The 24251-nt window shown below is 31.6% G+C and overlaps 2 protein-coding genes and 4 long non-coding RNA genes across 8 annotated transcripts; 4 read left to right on the top strand and 2 right to left on the bottom strand.

Annotated features, from left to right (window-relative positions):
- Positions 1–2128: 2128 nt before the first annotated feature.
- Positions 2129–3389, top strand: LOC105136500 (uncharacterized). Of its 2 annotated transcripts, none has more exons than XR_844354.1 (3): positions 2129–2260; positions 2359–2548; positions 3375–3389. It is a non-coding gene; the product is annotated as an uncharacterized LOC105136500 (long non-coding RNA). The 2 variants fall into 2 exon arrangements; XR_844353.1 differs by having other exon boundaries at positions 3319–3388.
- Positions 3390–6149: 2760 nt separating this feature from the next.
- On the top strand, positions 6150–9448 carry LOC105136549 (CASP-like protein 2B1; the record flags this gene model as incomplete). Its single annotated transcript, XM_011041943.1, has 3 exons — positions 6150–6328; positions 6549–6681; positions 8912–9448. Coding segments are annotated over 3 exons (564 nt in total), but the record flags the coding sequence as incomplete, so codon positions are not given.
- LOC105136501 (uncharacterized) lies at positions 7138–8118 on the bottom strand. The gene is made up of 2 exons (XR_844355.1): positions 7988–8118; positions 7138–7792 (listed from the first exon to the last, which is right to left on the bottom strand). It is a non-coding gene; the product is annotated as an uncharacterized LOC105136501 (long non-coding RNA).
- A 3085-nt stretch (positions 9449–12533) lies between the features above and the next one.
- Positions 12534–17776, top strand: LOC105136502 (cytosolic Fe-S cluster assembly factor narfl-like). 2 transcript variants are annotated; one of them, XM_011041881.1, is made up of 11 exons: positions 12534–12808; positions 12952–13019; positions 13573–13726; positions 13826–14012; positions 14274–14400; positions 14943–15114; positions 15263–15312; positions 15423–15594; positions 16276–16402; positions 16529–16620; positions 17201–17776. In XM_011041881.1, exons 1-11 carry the CDS (start codon positions 12674–12676, stop codon positions 17351–17353), a joined length of 1437 nt encoding a protein of 478 aa, XP_011040183.1. In that variant the 5' UTR covers positions 12534–12673; the 3' UTR covers positions 17354–17776. The 2 variants fall into 2 exon arrangements, with proteins under 2 accessions (XP_011040183.1, XP_011040184.1); XM_011041882.1 differs by lacking the exon at positions 12952–13019.
- Positions 17777–18479: 703 nt separating this feature from the next.
- On the top strand, positions 18480–19652 carry LOC105136503 (uncharacterized). Its single transcript, XR_844356.1, has 3 exons — positions 18480–18609; positions 18924–19034; positions 19420–19652. It is a non-coding gene; the product is annotated as an uncharacterized LOC105136503 (long non-coding RNA).
- A 224-nt stretch (positions 19653–19876) lies between these two features.
- Positions 19877–20241, bottom strand: LOC105136499 (uncharacterized). Its single transcript, XR_844352.1, has 2 exons — positions 20084–20241; positions 19877–20003 (listed from the first exon to the last, which is right to left on the bottom strand). It is a non-coding gene; the product is annotated as an uncharacterized LOC105136499 (long non-coding RNA).
- Between the last annotated feature and the right edge of the window lie 4010 nt (positions 20242–24251).

Genomic DNA, 24251 nt, shown 5'->3' with positions numbered 1-24251 from the left:
GAAGCAGGTTCCAGGAAACTAGAATTCGAAACTTAACAACAAATATCAGACCAAAGTAAATGACAGATTTTAATAATAATTTTCGATAGACTCTAATGTGACAAGGACCTTAACACAAGACTGCATCTAGTGATCATCGGAGGAAACAAGATTTTCTTTGGATGTACATGAAAATTAATATAATATATAGTCATTAATGAAGTATCAAGTCTAAAACACTGATCACAAGTGTTCAAGCTAATCAAGTGCTTGTTGAGGATTGCTGTAACTCTTGACAGAACGGGATAATATTTGAATAAATATATACTTGTCAAGAACTTCCTTGATACTTTTTGAGAGAAGTGGCAAATATGCACTGATGCATATCAGTATTGTTGGAAGCATTAAACAAGAATAAAGAACATCTTAGAGGAGAACAAGGCAAGGCACTGGCCTGAGAAAGCCATGGCAGTTAACAGTGATCAATGAGGCATGGAAAATTTGTTCAGTGATAAATTTTTCCTTCATGATACTGATTTTTAGAGACTAGAATTAGCAATAGATTTCCATCGTGAGATTTTTAAACTTTTGGGGTAGCATAACCTTCCTTTCCAATAAAGAAAGATAACATAATAACATAAAAGAAGCTAGTACATTTAGCTGCATAGAGCACCACTAGATGAATTAGTTACATCTAGTTTATAATTGATTTAGAAATCAATGCCAGGGCACTTGTTTGTAGAATTTAAGCAAAGGTTTGGTTTTATGACTTGAGCATTGTTAACAGAAAAATCTGCTTTCCCACGGTTTATGATTTGGAGTAGCTGATGGTCAAGCCCTGATGGAACCAGTGTCCCTGTAGGGAAATGACTTTAGTCAGAGAATGAGAGTGGCATTGGGATTGAGTGGCTGAGCAAGAATTCTTGAAGGTGGTCTGGTCAATTCTTGATCAATTGGAATGAGAAAAGTTAAGTCCTGATACTTGTGCACTAATTTTCAGCATCTGTAGCAGCAATGCAAATCCAAAGAAATTCTGTGACCTTATGTCAGTTATTGCTGCTTCTATATCATTGAGGATGAGAGTGTGAGAGGCAGGTTGTGATTGAGAGACTGCGAATAGAGAAACAAGGACGAACAAAACACAAAGATCCATTTGAGATCAAAAGAGTTTGCAGAAGTGGTGATGGGGCTGGAGATGATTGGCCCCAAGTGGGGTATTTCAAGACATGCATTATCATAGATTAGTTTGAAAGTAGATGACACATGAATCAAGTGCTTAACAAAAAAAAAGAAAAATCTCACGTTTCACCTTTCCTGTGCCAAATTAACAAAGAAATGCTCTTCTTTCTACTGCAGTGCAAGCAAAAACAGAAAACCTGCCCTGCCCATCCATCTTGCTGTTTACATGACAAAATATGTGGTTAAAGGCTCATTGCACATTCCATACCTGTAGCTTTTTGAGCAAAAGACCAATCTAACCATTGTATTTTTCATTTTCTGATGCTATTTAAGCTTTGAACAATGCATAAATGTTAAAACAAACCTACACAATCTTTCTGAAGAAAAACGATTTCCATGTGAATGTGAAGCAAGTTTTGGTTAAGAAAAATATTTCATGCATATCCAATCATTTCAATCCAAAAAGTTAAATTAGACGACATATTTTGAGGCTTGAGGCTTGAGGCTTGACAGTTGTACATTAAGGCTATAATATCATATTAAAAATCAATTCAACTAAAAAAAAATTAAGATGATAAGTGAGTCTCCAAAATATAATTTATATCGTTATCTAAATACACAAATTCATAATTGGATTAACATTGGATCATTAGAAACTAGCAACTTGCTGACCATGAAGATATGGTGATGTTTGTGGGTATTGCTGCATAATTACTTGGCAAGACATGAGCCCTGTTAATCCTCTGTCAGAGTAGTATTGAAGAGAGAACTGCAGAATGTATATGCACTTACACGAATTGCAAAAAGAAAAATCCAGGGCACTTTAGTTATTCTAAACAAAGCCTGAATTCTTGCAGTAAAACCCAAGAAATTTAGCTAGATTGGACTCTCAACCTTGTAAAAAAGTAAACATCTTTGATGTTTACAAATTTTCTTCATACAAATTTTCTTCATAAACATACAGAAGCAATCAGAACTGTTTGTGATTATATGAATCTCCACTTCAATGGATAAACATAAGTTCCTGTCACAATGACAGCAAGTTTTCTAAGGATTCTTCTCCTAGCTCTGTCCTTCATTGCTTTAATGCCACAGAAATCAGGTAAATCATCAGTAGGGTTGTGAGTCTTTTATTGATTGCAGTGTGATTAAGGTAATGTGCATTTCAATTGTGGATTTTGGTGATTTTTGTCCATATAGAGGGTCAATTGGGCCAGTGGAAAGGGAGGTGCGGATTGCAGCAAGATACAAAGGAAGCAACCCTGTTATCTGCCAAGCACAGCAAGGGATCATGCCTCTTATGCCTTCGATAACTATTATCAGAAGTTTAAGCATGAAGGAGCAACTTGTTACTTCAATGCTGCTGCTCTCAGCACTGATCTTGATCCAAGTAAGATAATTCTTCTTTGAGCAAGCTTCAAATTAGTCCCCAACTTTTAATTTATACTCAGTTTAGCCATTAAACTATAAAGTTTCTCAATTGGATCACCAAAGTAGGACTTTGCATCTCTCAATTTTGTCTTCCCTTTAGGATCTTCCCCCTTTTTCATGAAAAAAACACCATTCCCCCCTCAAACTGCGTTTGTTTTTACTGCATATGCAAATTAGATGGAATACATGAATTGATATAGATGCACAAGACTCTATTTAGAATTATTTAATATTTTAGGAATTCAACTGAGAAAATTGACAGTCCAGGACTCGGTTGAGAATTAGTATATTATTGGGATACTAATATGAAGTTTTTATTTTATTAAAGTTACAAAGACAAGTGAAAATATTAATTTTATCATTCAATTTCCTTTTATCCTTTTAAAAAACAGTTAAATCTATGTAAATTAATATAATTGAGATCATAAAAATTTATTAATTAATCAATATATCATTTAAACTTTAAATTTAAGTTGGGAACAAACAAAAATACTATTTATTCAAATCAATGTTATTAATAGTGTATTTCAAAATCTAAACAAGAAATTAACATAACCTAGAGATGATTTTTCTTTTAATATAGCAAAAACGTAGTGTGAAAGTTATTTAATGGTAATGGGGTCAATAAAAATAGTTTTAGCCCTACAAAAGACAAGTTTTCTAGGGCAAATCTTCCTTGATTACAAGTTTTGGATTTTTTTTGAATTATTATTATTATTTTCATTTTAGAGATAGTGTCGATGCTTGTTGCCTTCGAGTCATGTCCCACATTGATCTTCTTGTAGCTGAGGAAAGCAATGCTTCAAGACGAGATATTTATTCAGACAGGATTTGACTCATCTTAGATTACAAGTAATTAATTTTTGTTTTTTTTTTAATGAATTAAACAGCATCGATCTCTCTTCTACTTCCTTCCTTCCATACATGGTGAAAAAGCACTAAATAGAATTGACTCTCCTTGAATTAAGAGCATTAATCTTTTTTTTTTCTCAATAACTCTTAAGGAGTTAAATTTCTTTATTCTTACAATCAATTAAATGATATCTTTAACTCAATTCATATTAAACGGTGACTAATTATATTTCTTTAATTTAATTAAAAGATACATTATCTGTAAGAAAACTAGAGATTCGTCAGAAAATTCATTTAATGAAGAGATAGCATGCACATGAAAATAAATAGGATCGTGTAAAGTCGTGTAAGCATAGCTTGTAAGGATAGAAGTGAAAAGAAATAAAGTTCAGTGATCAAATTGCAAGAAAATAAATAATTGAAAGACCTAGAAAGACAACAAATGTCAATCTTGCAGCTCAAGTCTTGCCGAAAGTGCATGGCCAATGTGACAAAGACCCTCCCAGTCCCACTGTCTTCCATCGACTTCCAGCAGACAGACATTCAATGTATCTCTTCTAGCTCAGCACGCGTCCCAGTAGAGGTCAATGGTCATCCGTCTTTTTGTTACCTTTTTAAAAGTATTTTTATTTTTAATGTTTTTTTAATTTTTAATTTTATTTTAATATTACACATTAAAAAATAGAAACATAATATCTCTTATTCTAACAGTAAAATCATCTAAGGATATATATAGAATCTCAAACATCTATGTCGGACTAGTAATGACTGGCAATGAGAAAATCTTTTTTAAAAGTAATGACTGGCAATGAGAAAATCTTTTTTTTTTATTTTTTAAAAATTGAAGCTGAATTTTGAATAAATAACTGAAAAAATAAATCCATTTTATCTGAGCGAGTCATCCTAAAGAACAATGTCCTGCAAAGTTTATATTAATTAATATTGCCAAGTGGGGCTACAATTTTATGTATTTAGGGAATATATTTTTTTGTGGGAATTCTATAGATTATACTCAAATTTGGGAAATTGCATAATTTTTTATCGATTTAGTTGGGGCACATCAAGAAGTGGGAGATGAGTGATTAAAATCTGGTTCCAAGCTCAGAGAAGAAGTCCTTTTATCTGTATGAAAGTCCATGAACTTTATGGAGATGTGAGTGGAAGTTGTTGCTGGTGGAATGGAGTAGGTGTTATCACCTAGCAGGGTTACCCCTGGCACCATTCTGGCCCTTAATTATTAAAAAAAGGAAGAAAAGAAAAAAGAATGCAACAACCATTCACACCGATCCTGCTAATTGATTCAAGTTGATGTTTTTAGTGTTTTAATACACGAGTTACGTGTATAAAATGCGTTTAATTGAATAGATTGAGATGGATATATAAAATAAATATTTTATGAGTTAGCTTTAAAATAAATTTAATTCTTTTTAAAGAAAGAGCTAAAGAAAACATATCTCTTATCTGTTTTTGTGATTTTTTATATACATGAATAAAATTAATAAAAAAATAAGATATAACTCAATTCTTGTTAAGTTCTATGTTTATTTTTCAAATATATTTAATTTTATAAATTTTAAAATTATTAAAAGTTTATATAATTATTAATTTTATGATTCATAAAATTAGTAAAGGTATACATACGCTTAGTTTAAATATCCACATTAATTAAAAAATATAATAAAGTTGATGCATAAATAATATTATAATGTGCATTTATATATAGAGCAGTTGTGTATCTTATAAGCTTGCGTTAATGAAGGTTTAACTTTATTGAAAGGCTTTATTGCAAAGTTTAATCATCTGGATGAGCATAGTTTAAGTAATTATTTTACGAGCAAAGTTGTGTACCTCTCGTAGTAGTATCCATTCTGCTCTTTCTGCTACATGCTGATCAAAAACAACAAAAGAATGGGCCCTCATAAAATCCTACCATGAACCCTAAACCCTTCCCTCATTAAATACTTCTATACAGAGAGATTAAAGATGGGTCTCGCCGTCTATCTGACCCTTCTCTCTTGGGACAAGCAACTGTTGCCTCTCCCCAGAAAAAAGTGAGTCTTCTCGCATTTTCCCTCCTCTTCTCATCGATGGAAAATAGTGTTGGGTAACGTGGTTGGAAAATATTTTAAAAAAATTTTGAATTTTTATTTTATTTTAGTTTTAAATTAATATATTTTTTACATTTTTATATTATTTTGATACCTTAATATCAAAAATATTTTTTTTAAAATAAAAAATATTATTTTAAAATATTTTAAAATAAAAAACACTTTAAAAAAATAATAACTTCCATCCTTTCAAACACCTTAAAAATGCTGCCGTGAATGTGTTTCAATGCTGTTTCTACTGGTTTCTGCACGGCTCCTGCGTTTGACCATTTGGCATTCTCATGGACTTGCATTGCTCCAAATGTTCATTGCTGTCCTTTTCTTTTCTTTTGAACGGATACCTATTCTCCCACCCGTTTTTTATAGTTAATTCTTTTTTTATCGGAGTACATTCGGATTAATTTAAGTGTTAATTAAAATTATATTATTTTTCAAATGATTTTTAAAAAATATTTTTAAAAAATTATAAATTTAAATAATATTTTTAATTTGAAAACACGGGTATAGCTACTACCATACTTGCATTTCTAAATAAATATAAGTGGTAAAAAAAGCTTTACTATATGCAAAACTCATGATGACTACCGTATGTGGTAAGTGTATCATGGCACTAACTTGAAGGTTATTGATAGGAGAGTGAGGCTAGCAGAGTTGGTCTTGAGGTGTGTGATCTGTTGTTTAGGAGTTCTTGCTGCTGTTCTTGTTGGTACAGATACTCAAGTTAAAGAAATCTTTTCAATTGAAAAGAAAGCAAGATTCACTGACATGAAAGCTCTTGTGTAAGATTCTGATCAACCTCTCTCAATTTTCTTTCAGAGATGGTTACAAATTTTCTTACTTTATTGAAAGATGGTTCCAAAGATTCGTTCTTTCTGTTTCATTTTCTTTCTTCCTTCAAAAATGGTTCCAAATTTTCTTACTTTATTCGAAAATGGTTCCAAAGATTCAATCTTTCTGTTCCTTGATGAGTTTATGAAGTTTGGTTTTATTTTGATGCAGCTTTTTGGTGGCAGCTAATGGGATAGCAGCAGCCTACTCATTGGTTCAAGGGGTGCGCTGTGTTGTGGGCATGGTTAAAGGAAGTGTTCTGTTTAGCAAACCCTTAGCTTGGGTTATTTTCTCTGGTGATCAGGTATTGGATTTTTTTATTTTATTTTATTTTTTTACTTTTTGGGTGTGGTGGCATTTAGGTTAGAAATTTAAATAATAACATGCATGAAAGGTCATAAACATTTTCTTGTGTTGTTCACTTGTGGTTTATACTCACAATTATCTACTTTCTTATGGATGTTCTTAACTCTTTCCCCAGTTTCATGTTGTTTTCAGATTAGTTAAGCAAGTGATATATTGGTGCCAACCTGACAAATAAACATCAATGCCTTCATCCATATTGTGCCTTTCTCTGGGCTCTTCTTGTTCATTTCAATCCTTACCAATTACCATTTACTAGTTCAGTTAGACAATTGTCTAACTAATTTTTCAAAAAAAAAAATTCCCTAGATTAATAAATTTTGTCAAAACTGCTCTTAACTATTAAGAGTTAATATTTTTAAGGTAGATGTTTGCATTTAATGTGTTAATTAGAATCACTGTGTGCATAAGGCAGTTGGTGTCAAGGGCATGAATTATATTTAGTTTCTGGGAAAGCTAAAACCACATCAGAGCACAAGTAGATTATTATTCTTTGAATGGCATGTCGCCAAAATGATTCCTAGCAGTAATGGCTCCCAGTTTCCCACCTAAGGTCATTCAATGTGACACCATACTTGTTAATCATGAAGTGATTGGTGGAGATCACATGTATTGTTGGAGAAAGGCATTTCAAAACTTGCTGCAGGAAATCATTCCTCCTTTGTAATGGTATGGTCAAGGACTCAAGCTGGACCTAATGGTTTTATGTATCAGATGATTTGAACAGCTAATAAGGTCTGATTATAGGATGTAAATGCCAGTACTAGTTCAGTATGGTTTAGCTAATTTGCTGTTGCATGTTTAAGTATCACATGATTTGAATTGGTAAAGGGTCTGATTTTAGGTTTTGAATGTCAGTGCTAATTTGGTATGGTTTAGTCAATTTACAACCAGAGCAAGACAATTGACCCTGCCAACCTTCCTTGTGAGGGAGGATAATTGAGTACTGGTTATAATGGTGAATTATGCATGCGGGTCACTGGGATCTATGAATATTTGTGGTTCCAAGTGAGGCTCAAATCACTCTCTATTTCCTTAATATAGGTCTTTCTGTTCTATACCGACAGATTCCATGTGTCATGTTTTCCAGGTGTATGCTACATGAAAATTTGAGCTGAGTGCATTGAGTTCATGGGGTGGATGTTGTTTGCCATACACAGTTGGTGAGGACTAATATCTACCACATGACATGCATTCAATAAAAGAGAAAAAAAAAAAAAGAAGATGAGGCCATGCTATATAGGAATGTTCTATACCGACAGATGCCATGTGTCGTCGTGTTTTCCAGGTGTATGCTACATGAAAATTTGAGCTGAGTGCGTTGAGTTCATGGGGTGGATGTTGTTTGCCATACACTGTTGGTGAGGGCTAATATCTACCACATGACAATGATGACATGCATTCAATAAAAAAAATAAAAAAAAGATGAGGCCAAGCTATATAGGAACGGAACGGAGAGGATTTCATAATCAATTACCGCAACAGTACCCATACCTTTCAGCAGTTGGAATGCTAGGTGGTGGAAATTAAATTTCTGAATAATTACTAGGCTTCTGTCAGATTCATTATTCAATGAAATATCTGTGACTTTTAGAGAAAGAGAAACACTTGTGAATCTCAAACTAATGCTGACGATATAAAATAATTTTGTTTTGAAGTACGGAAGGGCTCGTAAATATTGTAGGAGTTTGATTACTCCAGCATGCCTGAGTTTACAGAGACAACCCAATACCATCTTGAAAGTGGTCCTTGGAGCAGTACTGATAGATTGCAAGGCCACTTTTGTATTAATTAGATATGGAGGAGTTTTCCAGCAGTGAACTACGCATACACAGAAAATGGCAGTAAATTAGTACTGATTTCTTTGGTGAAATTGCTTCAATGGATTTAAAGAAATTGGAGTGCTTGTCAGGAGGAATCGATTTTGCTTATGAAGCTCTTTAAATTATAAAATTCATGCGAGTGGAAACAGAATAAATATTCAGAATGATTTGGTTTTCATTTGCTAATTTTGATGCTTGATGATGGTCTTAACATTCCTTGAATAACTTGGGAGATTTTCGTGCTGAGTTGAGAAGAATTAGATGGTGCCCTTGTTGCCATCCATGGAAAACAATGAGATCAGAACATTTTGAAACAATCACCTAACTCTTCCACACCAACTTGTGCAGATGATGGCATACCTGACCATGTCTGCAGTGGCAGCTGCTGCACAATCGGCAGCGTTTGCAAAGTTGGGACAGCCTGATCTCCAATGGATGAAGACATGCACCATGTACGGAAAATTCTGTAACCAGGTTGGTGAAGGAATAGCAAGTGCGCTTTTGGTCAGTGTTAGCATGGTTGTCTTGTCTTGTATCTCCGCTTTCAGCCTCTTCCGCTTGTACGGTGGCAACAAGGGCAAGGATGGGGCAAGGTGGTAGGTTCTCAGAGATACCGTTTCTAGTCATTGCACCACCAGAGAGTTCTATAATATGGTGGCCTTTTGTTAGATATGAGATGAGGGTGAAAAAAAAGAGTGCATGCTTTGTGACTTAAATGCTGCCAATAAATGAATGCTGTGTGTTCTGTAGCATTATCTACAGATTTGTGTCTTTGGCAAGCTTCCTCTATCTCTAGCATTATAATCATTGTTGAAGTCCTCAATTTTGTACTTCCTGTGAGAGACCAGAATTCATGTATAATTATACTTTTCTTGGACCTGGAAATATCAACCTGGCCATAAGTTCTATTATGATAATAACAAAATCACATCCTTATCCTCCACTAAACTTTACCAAAACTTTCTTATTAAAAATCATTATATATATATATATATATATATATATATATATAATTAACCCATACTCTAAAATTTGTGGTTTATTCACTATAATAATAGACTTAATTTATTATGAATTGTTATGATGAATTTATCTTTGTGCCTCTCTATAAAAAAATAAAAGCATTTTGATTTTTTTATATTAATTTAATGAGCATTAAAAGATTAAACAAGAAAATTATTGTTTGTAAAATAAAATCTTTTCTGACTCTCCAAGGTCAATAAAATTTAAACATGTTGATTAAGGGTTTTTTTTAACTTTGCACAAAATTTTAAAATATCTCTTATGCATTTAGGGATGTTTTGATATTTTTATTTTAGGGATGTTTTTATATTTTTATATTAGTTTATTTGTTATTTTTATGACTATGAGGGGGTTTTTTTTTAGTAATTTAAAATTTATTTTTAATATTAAATTTTAAAAAGCTGGTGTTGTATATTTTTTATGCATTAGTGTATTGTTTGTGTATATGCCTTTTTCAATGACATGTGTGATGTCACTGTTTATTGGAAAATAACTTTTCAGTGTGTTATTGAAAACGTCATCACGTGATGCACCCTCGTGGTGTGAGGTGTGTCGATGGTGATTCGTTTGTTCTTTCTTTTCTATCTCTTCCGATTAAAGTACATATTTGTTTATTTTTTTAATTTCAGTTTTTATATTTTTTATTGCTTATTTTCATACTAAACTCTTTTAGAGAAGTTTTTTTTATGTTTTTTATTTAGTTCTTAAATTACAATTTGTTATATATTGTTTTCAACAATTCAGTCTTTATTTTTTTGATTTGTGATTTTTACCTTTGGATTTTTTGCTAAAGCTTTATTAGTGTTCAATTTCATTCTTCAATCAAAGTTTATATTTTTTTTTCAAATAAGCCTTCATTATTTTGATTTTTTTTCCTTTTTTAAATTTCTTTTCTTTTCAATTTAACCCAACAATTTTATTTTTAAATTCCCTCAAAATTATTTTTTTATTTTTTTTTCCACCCTTATTTTTGAATTATTTTTTATATGGTTCATTTTTTCCCGGATGTATCCCTTTGGTGTTTGATTTATTTGGAATTGAGCTTCACAATTTTTTTTATTTATAATGCTTACAATTTAATAACATGGATCATAAGTTTTAAGTGTTAACATTGTTATGATTTTTTTCCTCATTATATTTTGCTAATTTATCATTCTATATTGTTTTTAAAAAAAATCGTTTTATGATTACTTTCATATTCTTTTCTATCGATTTATCTTTGTCTCATCAACTAAATCATGAGTTTTAAAAGTTTTTTTGGATAAAAGGGTTTTTTTTTAAAAAAAAGAGCTGTTTTGTTTTGTGTTTAGTTTCTACTTATTTTTTATTTTACTTTATATAAGTAGATTTTGTTTTGTACGAAAATAGTTAATTGAAATAATATTTCTTATATGATCGACCATACATTTATTTTCTTTTTATTTTATTCACTTTGTTTCATATGTGTTTCTATTTCTATTATCTTTTATTAATTTTAATGAATAAATTTAGTAGACATCAATAGGTAAATATCTTATTTTGCAATATCAAATATCTTGATCTACATGCATCTCTAATTTTTTTCTAGTTTTTTTTCTAGTTATTATTAACAATTGTTTTTTATTTATTTACACATATAATTATTAGATGGTTTAATAAACTTTTTATTTTACCCTTATAATTTATATTATGTAAAACAAAACATATTAAAATGATTTGTATACTCAAGTTTTTGCTTTTAGAAAGAAAAATTATGACATGTTATGAAGTGCATATCAAATTAAATTTTTAGTTGCCATCTAATTAATGTTTTTTTTTCACACTCTTATTTTTTAATTATTTTTTTGTAATTGATTTTTTTTTAATTTTATTTTTCAACATTTGATTTATTAAAGATTCAATTTTATACAATCTTATCACTCTGTATTTTTTTTTCTTTTTAATTTATTTTTCAAGGTGTTTTGCTAGTTCATTTAGATTTTTTTTGAGTTTTACATGAATGAAGTTTATTTTTAAAAATAAAAATATTTATTTTAAAATAATATTGTTGATGTGTTTGGCTTTACATAATATTTTTTTGGCATTTCATTTGTATTTATCTTTTAAATCATGAGTTTTTTAAGTTATGAATTTATCTTATATTAATTTTAATAAATAAATTCATTAAATATAATTAGGTGAATATCTTATTTTATGTGGTTGAATATCTTGATTTACATCTCTTAATTTTATCAATTTTTCTTTTAGTTATTGTTAGTTTTTTCTCCCTGTTTATTTACATAAATAATTATTAATTTATTTAATGAAATACTTGTCTAAGCTTTTTAATTTATATTTAAAATTTTTTATATTAAAAAATATATTAAAATAACTATATAAATTATAATTTTTTTAAAAACAATTATGACATGCTGTGAAGCTTAATTTAAATGGCTAATAAATATACTAAAAGGAAAGATAATTTTTTTATACTCATAAACACATATTACTATTCATTATAATACAGAGTTATGTCTATAATATTGGCTAAAAAATTAGTTGTCTGATATTTTGATATTTTTACATAATATATTAATTATCATTAATTTATTTAAAGATATTTTTATCTATTCAATATTTTAATAAACAATAAAATAATTTAAAACCTGAGAAATTAAAAAAGAAAAAAAACACTATTATGACACAGTAAAAACTGAACGCATATCACAATGGATAAAAGAAAAGTACCATGCCATAGTAAAGTTTCCGTTTTTGTAGAAGCTAGAATCTAAAACAAGAAAAAAAATAAAAACGTTGAATATTCTACAAGGCCTGTGGTGGGCACGTGCATGAAGACAACTATTCAACAACCATGAACACGTAGGATCATTGACTTTCCTTTTCCACACAACTCTCACATCCTGTTCGCGACCAACCTCCATAACTCTATAACCGCCCGCATCATAAGACTTCTCTCTTCTTAAGAACCAAAATAACAGACAGCTACACCGACAGGTCTCATTAGCATCCCTCTCTCTATCTCTTTCTCTGACAAACCCTAAGCGGAATCTCTCAGTTTGATCTTCGATTTCTCTTTCGGGATTATCAAAAACCCTAATTATAAACGGCATGTCGGAGAAATTCTCACCGACGTTGAGAATTGGGGATCTGAGTGACTTCATAGCTCCTTCTCAAGCTTGTGTTGTGTCTATGAAAGGCCTCAAAACGACAGCTCCTAACACCGTAAAACGCGACAAGCATGAGGTATTTCTGTAACTTCTTCAAACTCTTGGGTTTATTTTTAGCTAATTAGTTTTTGTTTTGCTTAAAGTTTTCAACTTGGTGAAAAGAAATGGGATTATTTAGTGAAATTATTCATTTTTGTTTTTTGTTTTCTTTTTTTGAAGGTTGCTATTGCTAATAAGGAGCAAACTAACCCTGTGAAAATTTCGCTTAAGGACTGTTTGGCTTGCAGGTTTTTTTTTTCCTACTTCTTTATTGGCTTTTTTTTTTTCATTGGTGTTTGTCGTAAATAAAATTAAAAGAAAAATATGGTTTTATTGAATCTTGGAAATATTGGGATGTTATTGAAGGGAAAATGAAACATGGGATTAATTGGAGTGTGGAAAGTTTTTGATGTTTAGGGTTTAAAATTTGTACTTATTTATAGTTAGGGAATTTGGGGTTTTGATATTTATGATTTAAATTAGAGATGCTTAGTTATTAATGAAGATGTGGGAATTTTGTTAATAATGAAGGTGAAAGAAGATCATTAATGAGATTTTGGAAAATTGCGATATTTATTGTTTAGAATATGTTTTTGCTGCTAGTTAGTGGGTGATAGGTGGGGGTTTAGGTATGAATGATTTAAAAGATATTTTAAGTATCGGTAAAGAACTGAAGATAACATGTTGGGATTAGTGGAATTTGGAAATTTTGTGTTGCTTGGGGTTACAAGGTGTTTTTGCTGTTAGTTTTTTAGTGATTCAGTAGAGGTTTAGGATTTATGGTTTGTTGTGATATTGCAGTGGATGCATAACATCAGCGGAGACAGTTATGCTTGAGAAGCAAAGTTTGGATGATTTCCTATCTAATATTAAGAAAGGGAAAGCTATAATTGTTTCGTTGTCTCCACAGTCAAGAGCTTCTCTTGCAGTTTATTTTGGCATCTCTCCCCTTCAGGTGGTCTCTGAGTTTTATTTGAAAGGATGTGCAATGAGATAATATATTGTGTTTTGTTTGTGCAAGATTATAATGGCTCAAGTTATTTTGATTTTGCAGGTTTTTAAGAAACTCACGACATTTTTTAAGTCTTTGGGAGTGAAAGCTGTATTTGATACAAGTTCAAGCAGGGACTTAACACTTATAGAGACTTGTAACGAGTTTGTTAATCGGTACAAACAGAGCCAGTTGAACAACAATGAAAAATCTAATTCAGCCTTACCCATGCTTTCTTCAGCATGTCCAGGTTAATTTCTTAGCTTAATAGACAGAAATTGATGCTCTCACCTTCCCCAAGAAAAGAAAGAGGAAACAAGAGTAAGAAGAGAATTAAAAAAAATAGAACTACTTGCCAGCATATGAAACCACATCAGGAATGTTTCTGATAGCATAATCTGTAATTATCTGTGGTTATGTACAGGGCTGTGGAATGTTGGTGACATGATAGGAGGGATTGTCTGATTCATAATCACTGATATTTTTTTTTTTAATTCTTCTGTTACTGCAGGTTGGATATGCTATGCTGAAAAGCAACTAGGATCCTACATTCTGCCTTTTATATCTTCTGTGAAGAGCCCACAACAAACAATTGGAGCTACCATCAAGCATCACATTTGCCAAAAAATGGGCCTCAGGTAAACATCCAGTTTAATGCTTTTCTATTCTTGCTTGATCTTTTTTTTTTTTTTGCAAAGCATAGCTTTTTAGGAATTATAGGTCAGTAAGAGATCTTGTATCTTCTAAGCTTTAACATTGGAATAATTGATGCTATTTCACGAGGAAACCTATATCTTCAAGTACCTCATAATAGTTATATGCAGGATTTAAGATCAGTAGTCATGATAATACCATTTGATTTCACATTCTTGGTCTTCTTTTGTGCATACTAGGGGACCATTCTCCTTCACTCCTCTTTAGTCAACTCCTACTACACCTCTTCTGTGTCACTGAATAAATCAATAAAGATGATGTGAAAACATATTAAAGTAACAGTACCTTCACTGCATCTGAATTCACACCCTCAACATTTAAATAAAACCTGTACTGACCAAACACTAATTATAGTTCACAGGACCTTGTAGTCTGTTATTAGAGTTTTGAAGAATGAAGAAAAAACGAGTTACTTTTTCAATTTCCTGCATTTTTTAATTATGTAATTGGTGAATTTATTTGATAGGCCTGATGAGGTTTACCATGTGACCGTGATGCCATGTTATGATAAGAAGCTTGAGGCTGTAAGGGACGACTTTGCCTTTGAAGTGGAACAAGAAGATGCTAATAAAAATGGTCTCAGGATTGCAGAAGTTGATTCAGTTTTGACAACTGGAGAAGTCTTAGATTTGATAAAGGTGAGATTGAGATTCCCAATTCTGGCAGTTGATGCTAGCTTTGTTGCCTCGTTTTTTTCTTCACCCCTCTTATTATCCAGCACATTGATAAACAGTAATTGGTGACTAGTGTTTATTCTTTCCTTTTTTTCTGGGGTTCAAATTGCAGTTCAAAGCAGTGGATTTTGAAACCTTAGACGACTCTCCTCTAGATAAAATGTAAGAATTCTCAATTGTCCTGTGAACTACAATCTTTTTATTTTTTGACACTCCATCCATCTGTGGTTGATCTGGTGATATAAAAGGAATATGTGGTGATTGTTCTGCAGGTTGACAAATGTTAGTGAAGAAGGTTATCTCTATGGAGTACCTGGAAGTTCTGGTGGTTATGCTGATACAGTGTTTCGGAATGCTGCTAGAATACTATATGGAAGAGAAATTGAAGGCCCTTTGGCCTTCAAAAGTCTTCGAAACATGGATTTCCGTGAAGTGACTTTGGAAGTAAGTTATGCTCTCTTTAATCTGGCACATTTCTTGTAAGAAGTGATTATGCTCTCCAATTTTGATACAGTTTCTTGATGCATCATGGGTTTTAGAAATGCACCATATGCGAGAAAGTTAAGAGGTGAAAGTTTATAATGAAGAAGTTTTTATAAACTAAGTAAAAAACTAAAGCAATAAAGATAAATGAAAGCTGTAAAGGAAAGATTTAAATGGCGATAAGTAAAAGAATGCGATAAATTGTAAAAAGCTTGTAAAAAAATGTATATGTAGGGTGACTCTTTTTTTGACTTATAGATAACCTATTTGTAATGTGATAGAGACCAAGTTTCACATAAACTATAAATCTTAGCCCTATACAAATCTTCTACGGTAGATAAGAATTTTGCAACCTAAATCCAGTACAATTCACACATCTTATTCATATGCCTTCTCCTAGCAGTTGTAGGTTAGAACTCTAATCATACTGCAATATTCACCAACGTTAACTGCTATAGAGTCCAAAAACAAAACAAAAAAGAAGAAAAAGAATAAAGAAAAAAAAAATGCTGTTATTAACTTTCTATGTCTTGTTTAACTTAGATGGGTACCTTAAGGCTTAATCACATATACTTGGTAATTCTATGCACATACTATAACACCTGGTTCTTGCTTCTAATGTGATATCTCTCATTAATGTAGGTGGATGGAAAAGTTGTTCTGAAATTTGCTCTTTGTTATGGCTTTCAAAACCTACAAAATATTGTGAGAAAAGTCAAAATAGGAAAATGTGATTATCACTTTGTGGAAGTTATGGCGTGCCCATCCGGTTTCTTTCTTTCCCTTTCAATTTTTACTTTCACTGGATTGGTGCTTTCAGTTTAATCTAATTGCTATTCAGTTTTCACTCGAAATTTGACACATGCGTTACTAACTAGGCTTTATGATTAAATAGGATGCCTGAATGGCGGTGGTCAAATCAAGCCAAAGCCACAACAATCTCAAAAAGAGCTGCTCCAGTCATTAGAAACTACTTATATGGAAAATGTGAGTTTCACTAACATTGCAGATGGTTTTGTATGCCTTTTTTTTCCCTTCCAATCTAGAGGGTTTTGTTAAATAGTTTTGGCATCATGTATGATCAAACATGTTACCATTTGCAACTTTCAGCTTACTACATACGACTCTTGAACCTCATGTATCTCTGCTTCTGAGATACTTTTACCATCACAACTGTTCTCAAAGGCAGATATAAAACCTGACCTATTCAGGGATTTGAATTCTGCTATCCTCTTCTAAGTCTTGACATTTTTGGTCGTGTCTTAGATTATCTTTCGTCATACAAGATCTCATTGGAGATTGCTGAGCATGGTAGAATACCAAAGTGACTTAGAAAGCTGATGGTCTGTGGGTAATTACATTAGGTGTGCAGTCTTTATTTTGATGGTTGAGACAAACTGTCTTGGATACACTAAAAACAGTGATGGTTACCCCCCGCCCAAGAAAAGGGAAACTGGAATGGGATTATTTCATGTCCATGTTTTGCCTGTACTCTCTCTATAGTATTCTTGTTTTACAGTCATTTTATCTTCCCGTAACTATGCTTTTGTTTGTTTTGGATATGCAGGTTTTGATCAAAGATCCTTTCGAGAATCTTCTTGTTAAATCCTTGTATGATGAGTGGCTTGAACAACCCGGTTCCGAAAAAGCTAAAAGGCACATGCATACAGAATATCACCCTATGGTAAAAAGCGTAACTGCACAATTGCATAATTGGTGAACACTTTCCAGTCTCTTCTTGCCCTTCTACAGACACAACTAGTTGCAATTTCCATGTGGCTATCATCCTTGGGCTGAGCTCTCCAAGGTTACAGGCGTGATCTCGATTACAACACCAATCTCTGCTGGCAGAATATTTATGTGGGATGTCCTTTAGCAACTCACTCCAATTTTGATAAAGTAAACCGATTTGTTTTTTTGTACCCTCCCAACTCATGTATATGTTTCATGCTAAAAGCCTTTTAGGTAGATGATGTAATCTGTACACCTTTGTCACCTGTGTCCAAATAATGTTCTCTTCAGTTCATGTACATGCCTTGGTTGAGCATTGTTCTCATTTTTTGTATAATTCAAAACAAAAAATCATGTCTCGTGTATCAGCAACAAATACAAGTTTAAAGGAATCAAAGCAGAATTTTTTATATTTTCCTTTCTCTATTTTGATGGATGATGATGATGTAGGTGTTCATTTGAGCATTTAATTTCTTTCATCTGTGGTTCAATTGGGTTGCGGGTAGCAAGTTTGGGAATGCAGTGGAAGTTGTGTTTTTTTAAATTTAAATTTTTTTATTAAAAATTATTGTTTTTATAATTTTAGTTGATTTTGATGTGTTGATATTAAATATATATTTTTAAAAACACAAAAAATATTATTTTAATATTTTGTTAAATAAAAAATATTTAAACTATTATTATAATTTTAAACAACCTTAAATAACTTGATTTGATCATATTTTTCTTCTTCCTTTTCTATTATTTTTAGTTAGATAATCCAAGCAAACAATGAGTTTTTCAAGAAGATTAATGCAAAACTTCAAAAAAATATATAAAAAAATAAAAATTTAATTTAGAGAATCAGAAAAGTATTCAAACAATCACACTTACTAAGTTATTAATTATTTGTGTATAAAGAAACGAATCAGGATTGGATTTCTTTCCAAACTCATGAGGAATTTGTTACCATCACCATAATGAAAGGTATCTAAAATAAAATCCTAGCACCCTAATTTCTTTCTTGAAATATTTGCAAGTGAATATTTCATTTTCATTTTTTAAAAAATAATAATGAAAAATCCACACTACCTTTTCTGTCCCCGCTTACCGACCCACCTAGTCTCGACTCTCGAGTCAAGGACAACTGGTTATAAGAAACAGCCACATGGTTCCACGTTTTATCTCTAAACTCAACTAGGAGCAGCAGCAGCAGCTCTACTCTTGTTAGAAAATCAAGAATGCAGAGAAACCCTTAAGTCAATGGTACTTACATCTCTCCCCTTAGGTTTTCTTTTCTATTTTTTTTATTGAACAGTTTAAGGGTTTTTGTTGTTGTTGTAGTTTATTGCTCTACATTGTACTTGTGCATGTTTTTGGGGGTATCAGTTGTTATGTTTCAGTTTAGTTGATAGGTTGGGTCTAAAAATGTGAAAAGAGGCTTCTTTTGTTGAATCTTGAATAAATGTTTGATTTTAGTGGATCATTTTGCTTTTTGCTAAAACTTGTCCAGTGTTTATATATATATATATATATATATATTATTTTTTCCCTTGAACAACTTTTTTCTCTCTGAACAGAGTTTCAAATGGGAGAAAAGAAAGACGTGAAAATGGAAATGTAATGGGATAATTAGAAATGGATATTGCTCATATCAATTGTGTCACAGAACTAAAGTGTTGGTGTTAATGGTAAATGCTCAATTTTGACTTTAGTTTCGCAGTTTCATTGGTGAGCATTGCAGCAAAAATGTTGATCTCTTAGTGGAATTTTGGCAAGTTTTGCAGTTTTGTTTGCCTTGGTTTGCCGATTGATTGCGGCCTGATGGTCAAAGTTTTGATATGATAATTTTGTTAGTCTGTTCACTTGTGTCTTCGCCCGGTTAGATAGGATTCTTAGAGAGATACCGTGGATGAAAGTTTATCTGTCACTGCTTAAGTGAGAAATAGAGATTGTTTGAAAGAAATGTTTATCTTGGTTAGTTGTTAAGGGTACTACAACATCATTATCTTGTTGTTTCCGAATTGTGTTCTATACTTCATTGGTTATAACTAGGTTTGATATCTATGCATTCAGTGCTGAACTTCAATGCATTCCTTTGTGTGGCCTTCAGTTCCTTTTCAGATAATTAGAACAGCTACTGGTGGTGGGATGTCGTAAGGTACTGGAGATTATGTTTATGATGGAGATCTGCAGCTATGTAATGAGTTAGGGCATAACTATTTTTAAACGCAAAGTTTGAACATTTGTGAACGTTTAAATGAAAAATGATGAATAGATTATGTTCTCCACCAGTTCTGTACAGTTCTTCATTTCTGGAGTTTTCAGTAGCTTACGCGTAATAGTGTACTGTCTTTCTAGTGTTTCTATATAATATCTGATCTTAGTTTCATCCGTGACCTCATCAATCACCAGGCATTGATTTAAACATGATTTCTAACCTGCTCTTAGACCTGGACCAAAAACAATATAGGATTTGGATGTCCATGTAGAACTCTTAAACAGTAATGATTTTTGTGTTAAAATCATTGAGTAGCTTCTAATTGATTGAAAGCAACAAGCAATAAAGCAACTGAACCACGTGGAGTTTGAAGTTCTTACAAGGAGACTATATATTTAGCTTGTAGCGTCCTGCCTCCAACGCTATTGATCTTATGAACCTGCACAAGGGATTAATAAGCTTAAAGATCACAAGCTCTTGGTATAGAAACCCCAGTAACATCCCGATGGATCAAATTACCAATTCTATCATGCAATGGGTCTTGCTTCATGCACTTCCAGGACTTGTTCATCACAAAAAATCACACCACCCTATTTGGTTTGATTTGCGAGACCTCCTTGAAGGATTATTTTCCAAGCTTAGTTAAACGTATAAGAATTCCCAACTTTACTAGTGCTCCAACCTCTTCTATACACTATTTGAAGATATTTTCTTGAGAGATGGAGGATTGATTGATGCCTTTCAGCCCCATGCTTCATGCAAAAATTGTTTCTTTCTTTTTTGTTTTCTTAATATTTCATTCGGATTTATTGATGCCTAACTTCACAGGTAAAGAACTAATCATGCAATTTATGAATATGGATGTAGGTGACGACTACCGACACCTCCTTACAACATGGAACCACATGGGATAATGAAAAAGAAATAAAATAATGAGAAAAATCATCAAAAAGTAGATTTGCATATGTAATTTCGTCTGCATAAAGAAATTTTTTTTAAGATTCTATGTAGATTTGCATGAGGAAATATCTGATGAATTGATGCAAAAATCAAAGGCAACCAGTATTGAAAATCTGAATTTCATGGGGAAAACGTGTGAAACGTTCATGTTAGTATCAGTAGGGAAATATGACAGCCACTAGTCTCCATGATGAAAACTTCCACTCGCTTGCATGTGGTGTAAATTGTATTACAACAATGACCCGTGAACAGACAGACTGACCACCCATATATATATATATATATATATATTCTCGCGGAGGACCCTTGATTCATGAAGACCTTTCATTCAGTACATGAAATCAAGGTTGCTAATTCTTTTTTTTTTAATGGAATATACGGTATATCTTGTTTCAATTTAAAAAACCAAACAAATAAGAACAAATTTTATCTGTTCAGAATTTCAGTTTGTTTTAAAGTTCCACTTAATTCCATGCCGACCAAATATTTTTTTTTTTCGCATCAGTTCCACTTAATTCCATGCCGACCAAATAGTTTTTTTTTTTTTTTTCGCATTTTGTTCAATATACAAACTTCACAATCACTATTTCAAATATATCATAATTTCCAAAAAAAACAAAATTTGATATGTATTTTTTATGTTCCATCTCTTAGAAGAAATTTTGAGGAAACATTGCCTGTATTCATTAAAAAGGAAGAGACAATCAATACGTCTCTCGCTCAAAACATGACATATTTTAAAGATACTTTTACAAAATTGACATCTACTTTCAGTTTTCAAGAAAAAGATAAATTTTCATCTCAATTATAATAAAATCCTAAGTGTCAATACAATGCAAATACAATGCAAATGCAAGTAGTTCTGGAAGCTAACACATAGATCAAGTCAAATCAGTTACTACTCTTCGTAATGGTGAGGTTATTGAAAAACCCATTCTTGAATCTTGTGAGAGAGATGATGAGTCAGTCTCCGAGAGTAAGGAAGATGTTGAATCTGAAAATTGCAAAGAAAAAATTGATTTCCTACCAACACTTTCATTTCCTCATGCCATGACCAAACAAAGAAAAATCAATCACAACTCTGAAAATTTTAAAACTTTTAAATATGTAAGAATTAATATACCTTTGATGGTTGCTATTAAACAGATTCCTTTCTATGTTAAATTTTTAAAAGATCTATGCACTGCGAAGAGAAAACTGAATGTGAAAAATAAAGCCTTTTTAGCCAAACAAGTAAGTGCCGTTCTTCAGAACAATAATGCTTTGAAATATAAAGACCCTGGTTGTCCTATAATTTTTTGCTTTATTGGAGAATATAAAATTGAAACAGCCTTACTTGATCTTGGAGCCAGTGTAAATTTACTTTCATATTCAGTTTTTCAAAGTCTCAATCTAGGCGAGTTAAAATTAATTTTTGTAACTCTTTTACTTGCTGATAGATTTATAAAAGTATCTAGAGGAATAATTGAAGATATGTTAGTATAAGTTGATAAATTCATTTATCCTATGGATTTTATTGTCTTGGACACAGAACCTGTTGAAGCATGTAATTCATTTCCTGTTATTTTAGGATGTCTGTTTCTTACAACTTCTAATGCATTGATTAATTATAGGAATGGACTGATGAAGCTATCATTTGAAAACATGACATTGGAGATGGATATTTTCAACATTTGCAAGCAACCTGTGATGATAATGATTTACATGAAGTGGATTTTACTGAAAAATTAATTTATGATCAATTTCAAACCACTTCTAATGAAATTAAGATTGATGAATCTGATGATTTGCAAATTATTTATTTTCAAGAATAATTAAAGGCAAGTAATTGGAGATTATAAATTGAGGAATTGCCACCACGATTAATTAAGTCCATACCTTCAAGTGTTCAACCACTCAAACCTGATTGAAGTTGTTGTCATTCAATCTCAAATACTCATTTTTGAAAGAAAATGAAACTTTTTTGGTAATAATCTCTTTCAAATTTAATGCACATAAAAAAGATAAGTTATTACAAACTCTAAAAATATACAAAAATGCATTATGATGGATTGGACCATAGCTGATATAAAAGGAATTAGTCCTTTGATTTGTACACACAGAATTTATTTAGAGGAAAATGCTAAACCCTCTAGAGAAATGCAACGAAGGCTAAATCCTAATATGAAAGAAGTAGTGAAAAATGAAGTCATTAAGCTTCTAGATAATGAAATCATTTATCCTATTTCTGACAGCAAATGGGTAAGTCTTATCCAAGTTGTACCTAAGAAGTCTAGAGTCATTATGAGAACAATGAGTTAATTCCTAGCAGGACTGTTACTGGTTGGTGCATGTGTATTGATTATAGAAAACTTAATTCAATGACTAAAAAAGATCATTTTCCTTTACCTTTCATGGATCAAATCCTAGAAAGAGTTGCAGGTCATGGATTTTATTGTTTTCTAGATGGCTATTTAGGTTACAACCAAATTAAAATTGCATTGAAAGATCAAGAGAAGATTACTTTCACATATCCATTTGGTACTTTTACATATCGAAGGATGCCTTTTGGATTATGTAATGCACTAACCACGTTTTAAAGATTCATGCTCAGTATATTTAGTGATATGGTTGAACATTTTCATGAGATTTTTATAAATGATTTTTTATTTTTGGCAATTCATTTGATGATTGCTTGACTAACTTAGAAAAGGTTTTGGGCAAGTGTGAAGAGAAGAATCTTGTACTGAATTGGGAAAAATGTCATTTTATGGTAACAAACGACATTGTACTTAGTCATATTGTTTCATTAAAAGAAATTGAGGTTGACAAATCTAAAATTGAGTTAATTGTTAACTTGCCAACACTAAAATCTATTAAAGATGTTATATCATTCTTAGGATATACTAGTTTTTATAGAAGGTTCATCAAAGATTTTAGTATAATATTTAAGCCTTTAAGTAACCTTCTAATAAAGGATAATATTTTTTAATGGACTGAATATTGTGAAGAAGCCATTGTTAAACTTAAAAAAATTGCTTACTTATGCTTTTGTCATTTAACCTCCTGATTGGTCATTATCTTTTGAAATAATGTGTAATGTTAGTGATTATGCCATAAATGTTGTTTTGGGATAAAAAAAAAAAGATAAGAAACTTTATGTGATTTACCATGCAAGTAAAACTTTAAATAATACTCAAATGAATTACACCACCACTAAAAAAAATTACTTGTAGTAGTATTTACATGTGAAAAATTCAGGTCTTATTTTGCTAGCTTATCTACTGTTGTTTTTAGTGATCATGTAGCATTGAAATATCTTCTTTTTAAGAAAGATTCTAAGGCTAAATTGGTGCGGTGGATTTTGGTACATATTTGTAAAGAAATGTCATGCAAAACGACTGAAAGTCTATCATCGATGTGCCAGATGAACTTGTAATGGATAATGTCGTTCTTTAGAAATGCTATCTATAAACCGTGAAGATAAAAATACAATTCATTAAGGATGACTTGAGTAAGGAGTCTTTAGATAATCTTCTATTAACTCTTAAGACGCATCCTAGTGGAAATGTGCATGGTGCAATTCATGATTTATATCTCAATTTTCATAAAGAGCATGATTGACTTAGTCTTGGGAATCTTACTAAAAAAGACCATGTTTGCCAGTTTTTAAGAAAACTGGATGGGAAGCCTATCCCCGATCATAGAGAGGCGTTTAAGCCGTTCTTGGACGTAAAACCAAGGGAAG

Source organism: Populus euphratica, unplaced genomic scaffold (assembly GCF_000495115.2).
Source record: "Populus euphratica unplaced genomic scaffold, PopEup_1.0 scaffold142.1, whole genome shotgun sequence".
NCBI classification, from domain to species: domain Eukaryota; kingdom Viridiplantae; phylum Streptophyta; class Magnoliopsida; order Malpighiales; family Salicaceae; genus Populus; species Populus euphratica.
Note: the sequence above shows the minus strand (reverse complement) of the source record. Positions and strands in the feature narration are given on the sequence as shown.

Bases quoted from the DNA above. Each gene is read 5' to 3' on its own strand.
- LOC105136502 (XM_011041881.1), top strand. From the start codon at position 12,674: ATGTCGGAGAAATTCTCACCGACGTTGAGAATTGGGGATCTGAGTGAC. The intron at 14,013-14,273 runs GTTAATTTCTTA...CTGTTACTGCAG, and splicing joins GCTTTCTTCAGCATGTCCAG to GTTGGATATGCTATGCTGAA. The intron at 16,403-16,528 runs GTTTCTTTCTTT...ATGATTAAATAG, and splicing joins AGTTATGGCGTGCCCATCCG to GATGCCTGAATGGCGGTGGT.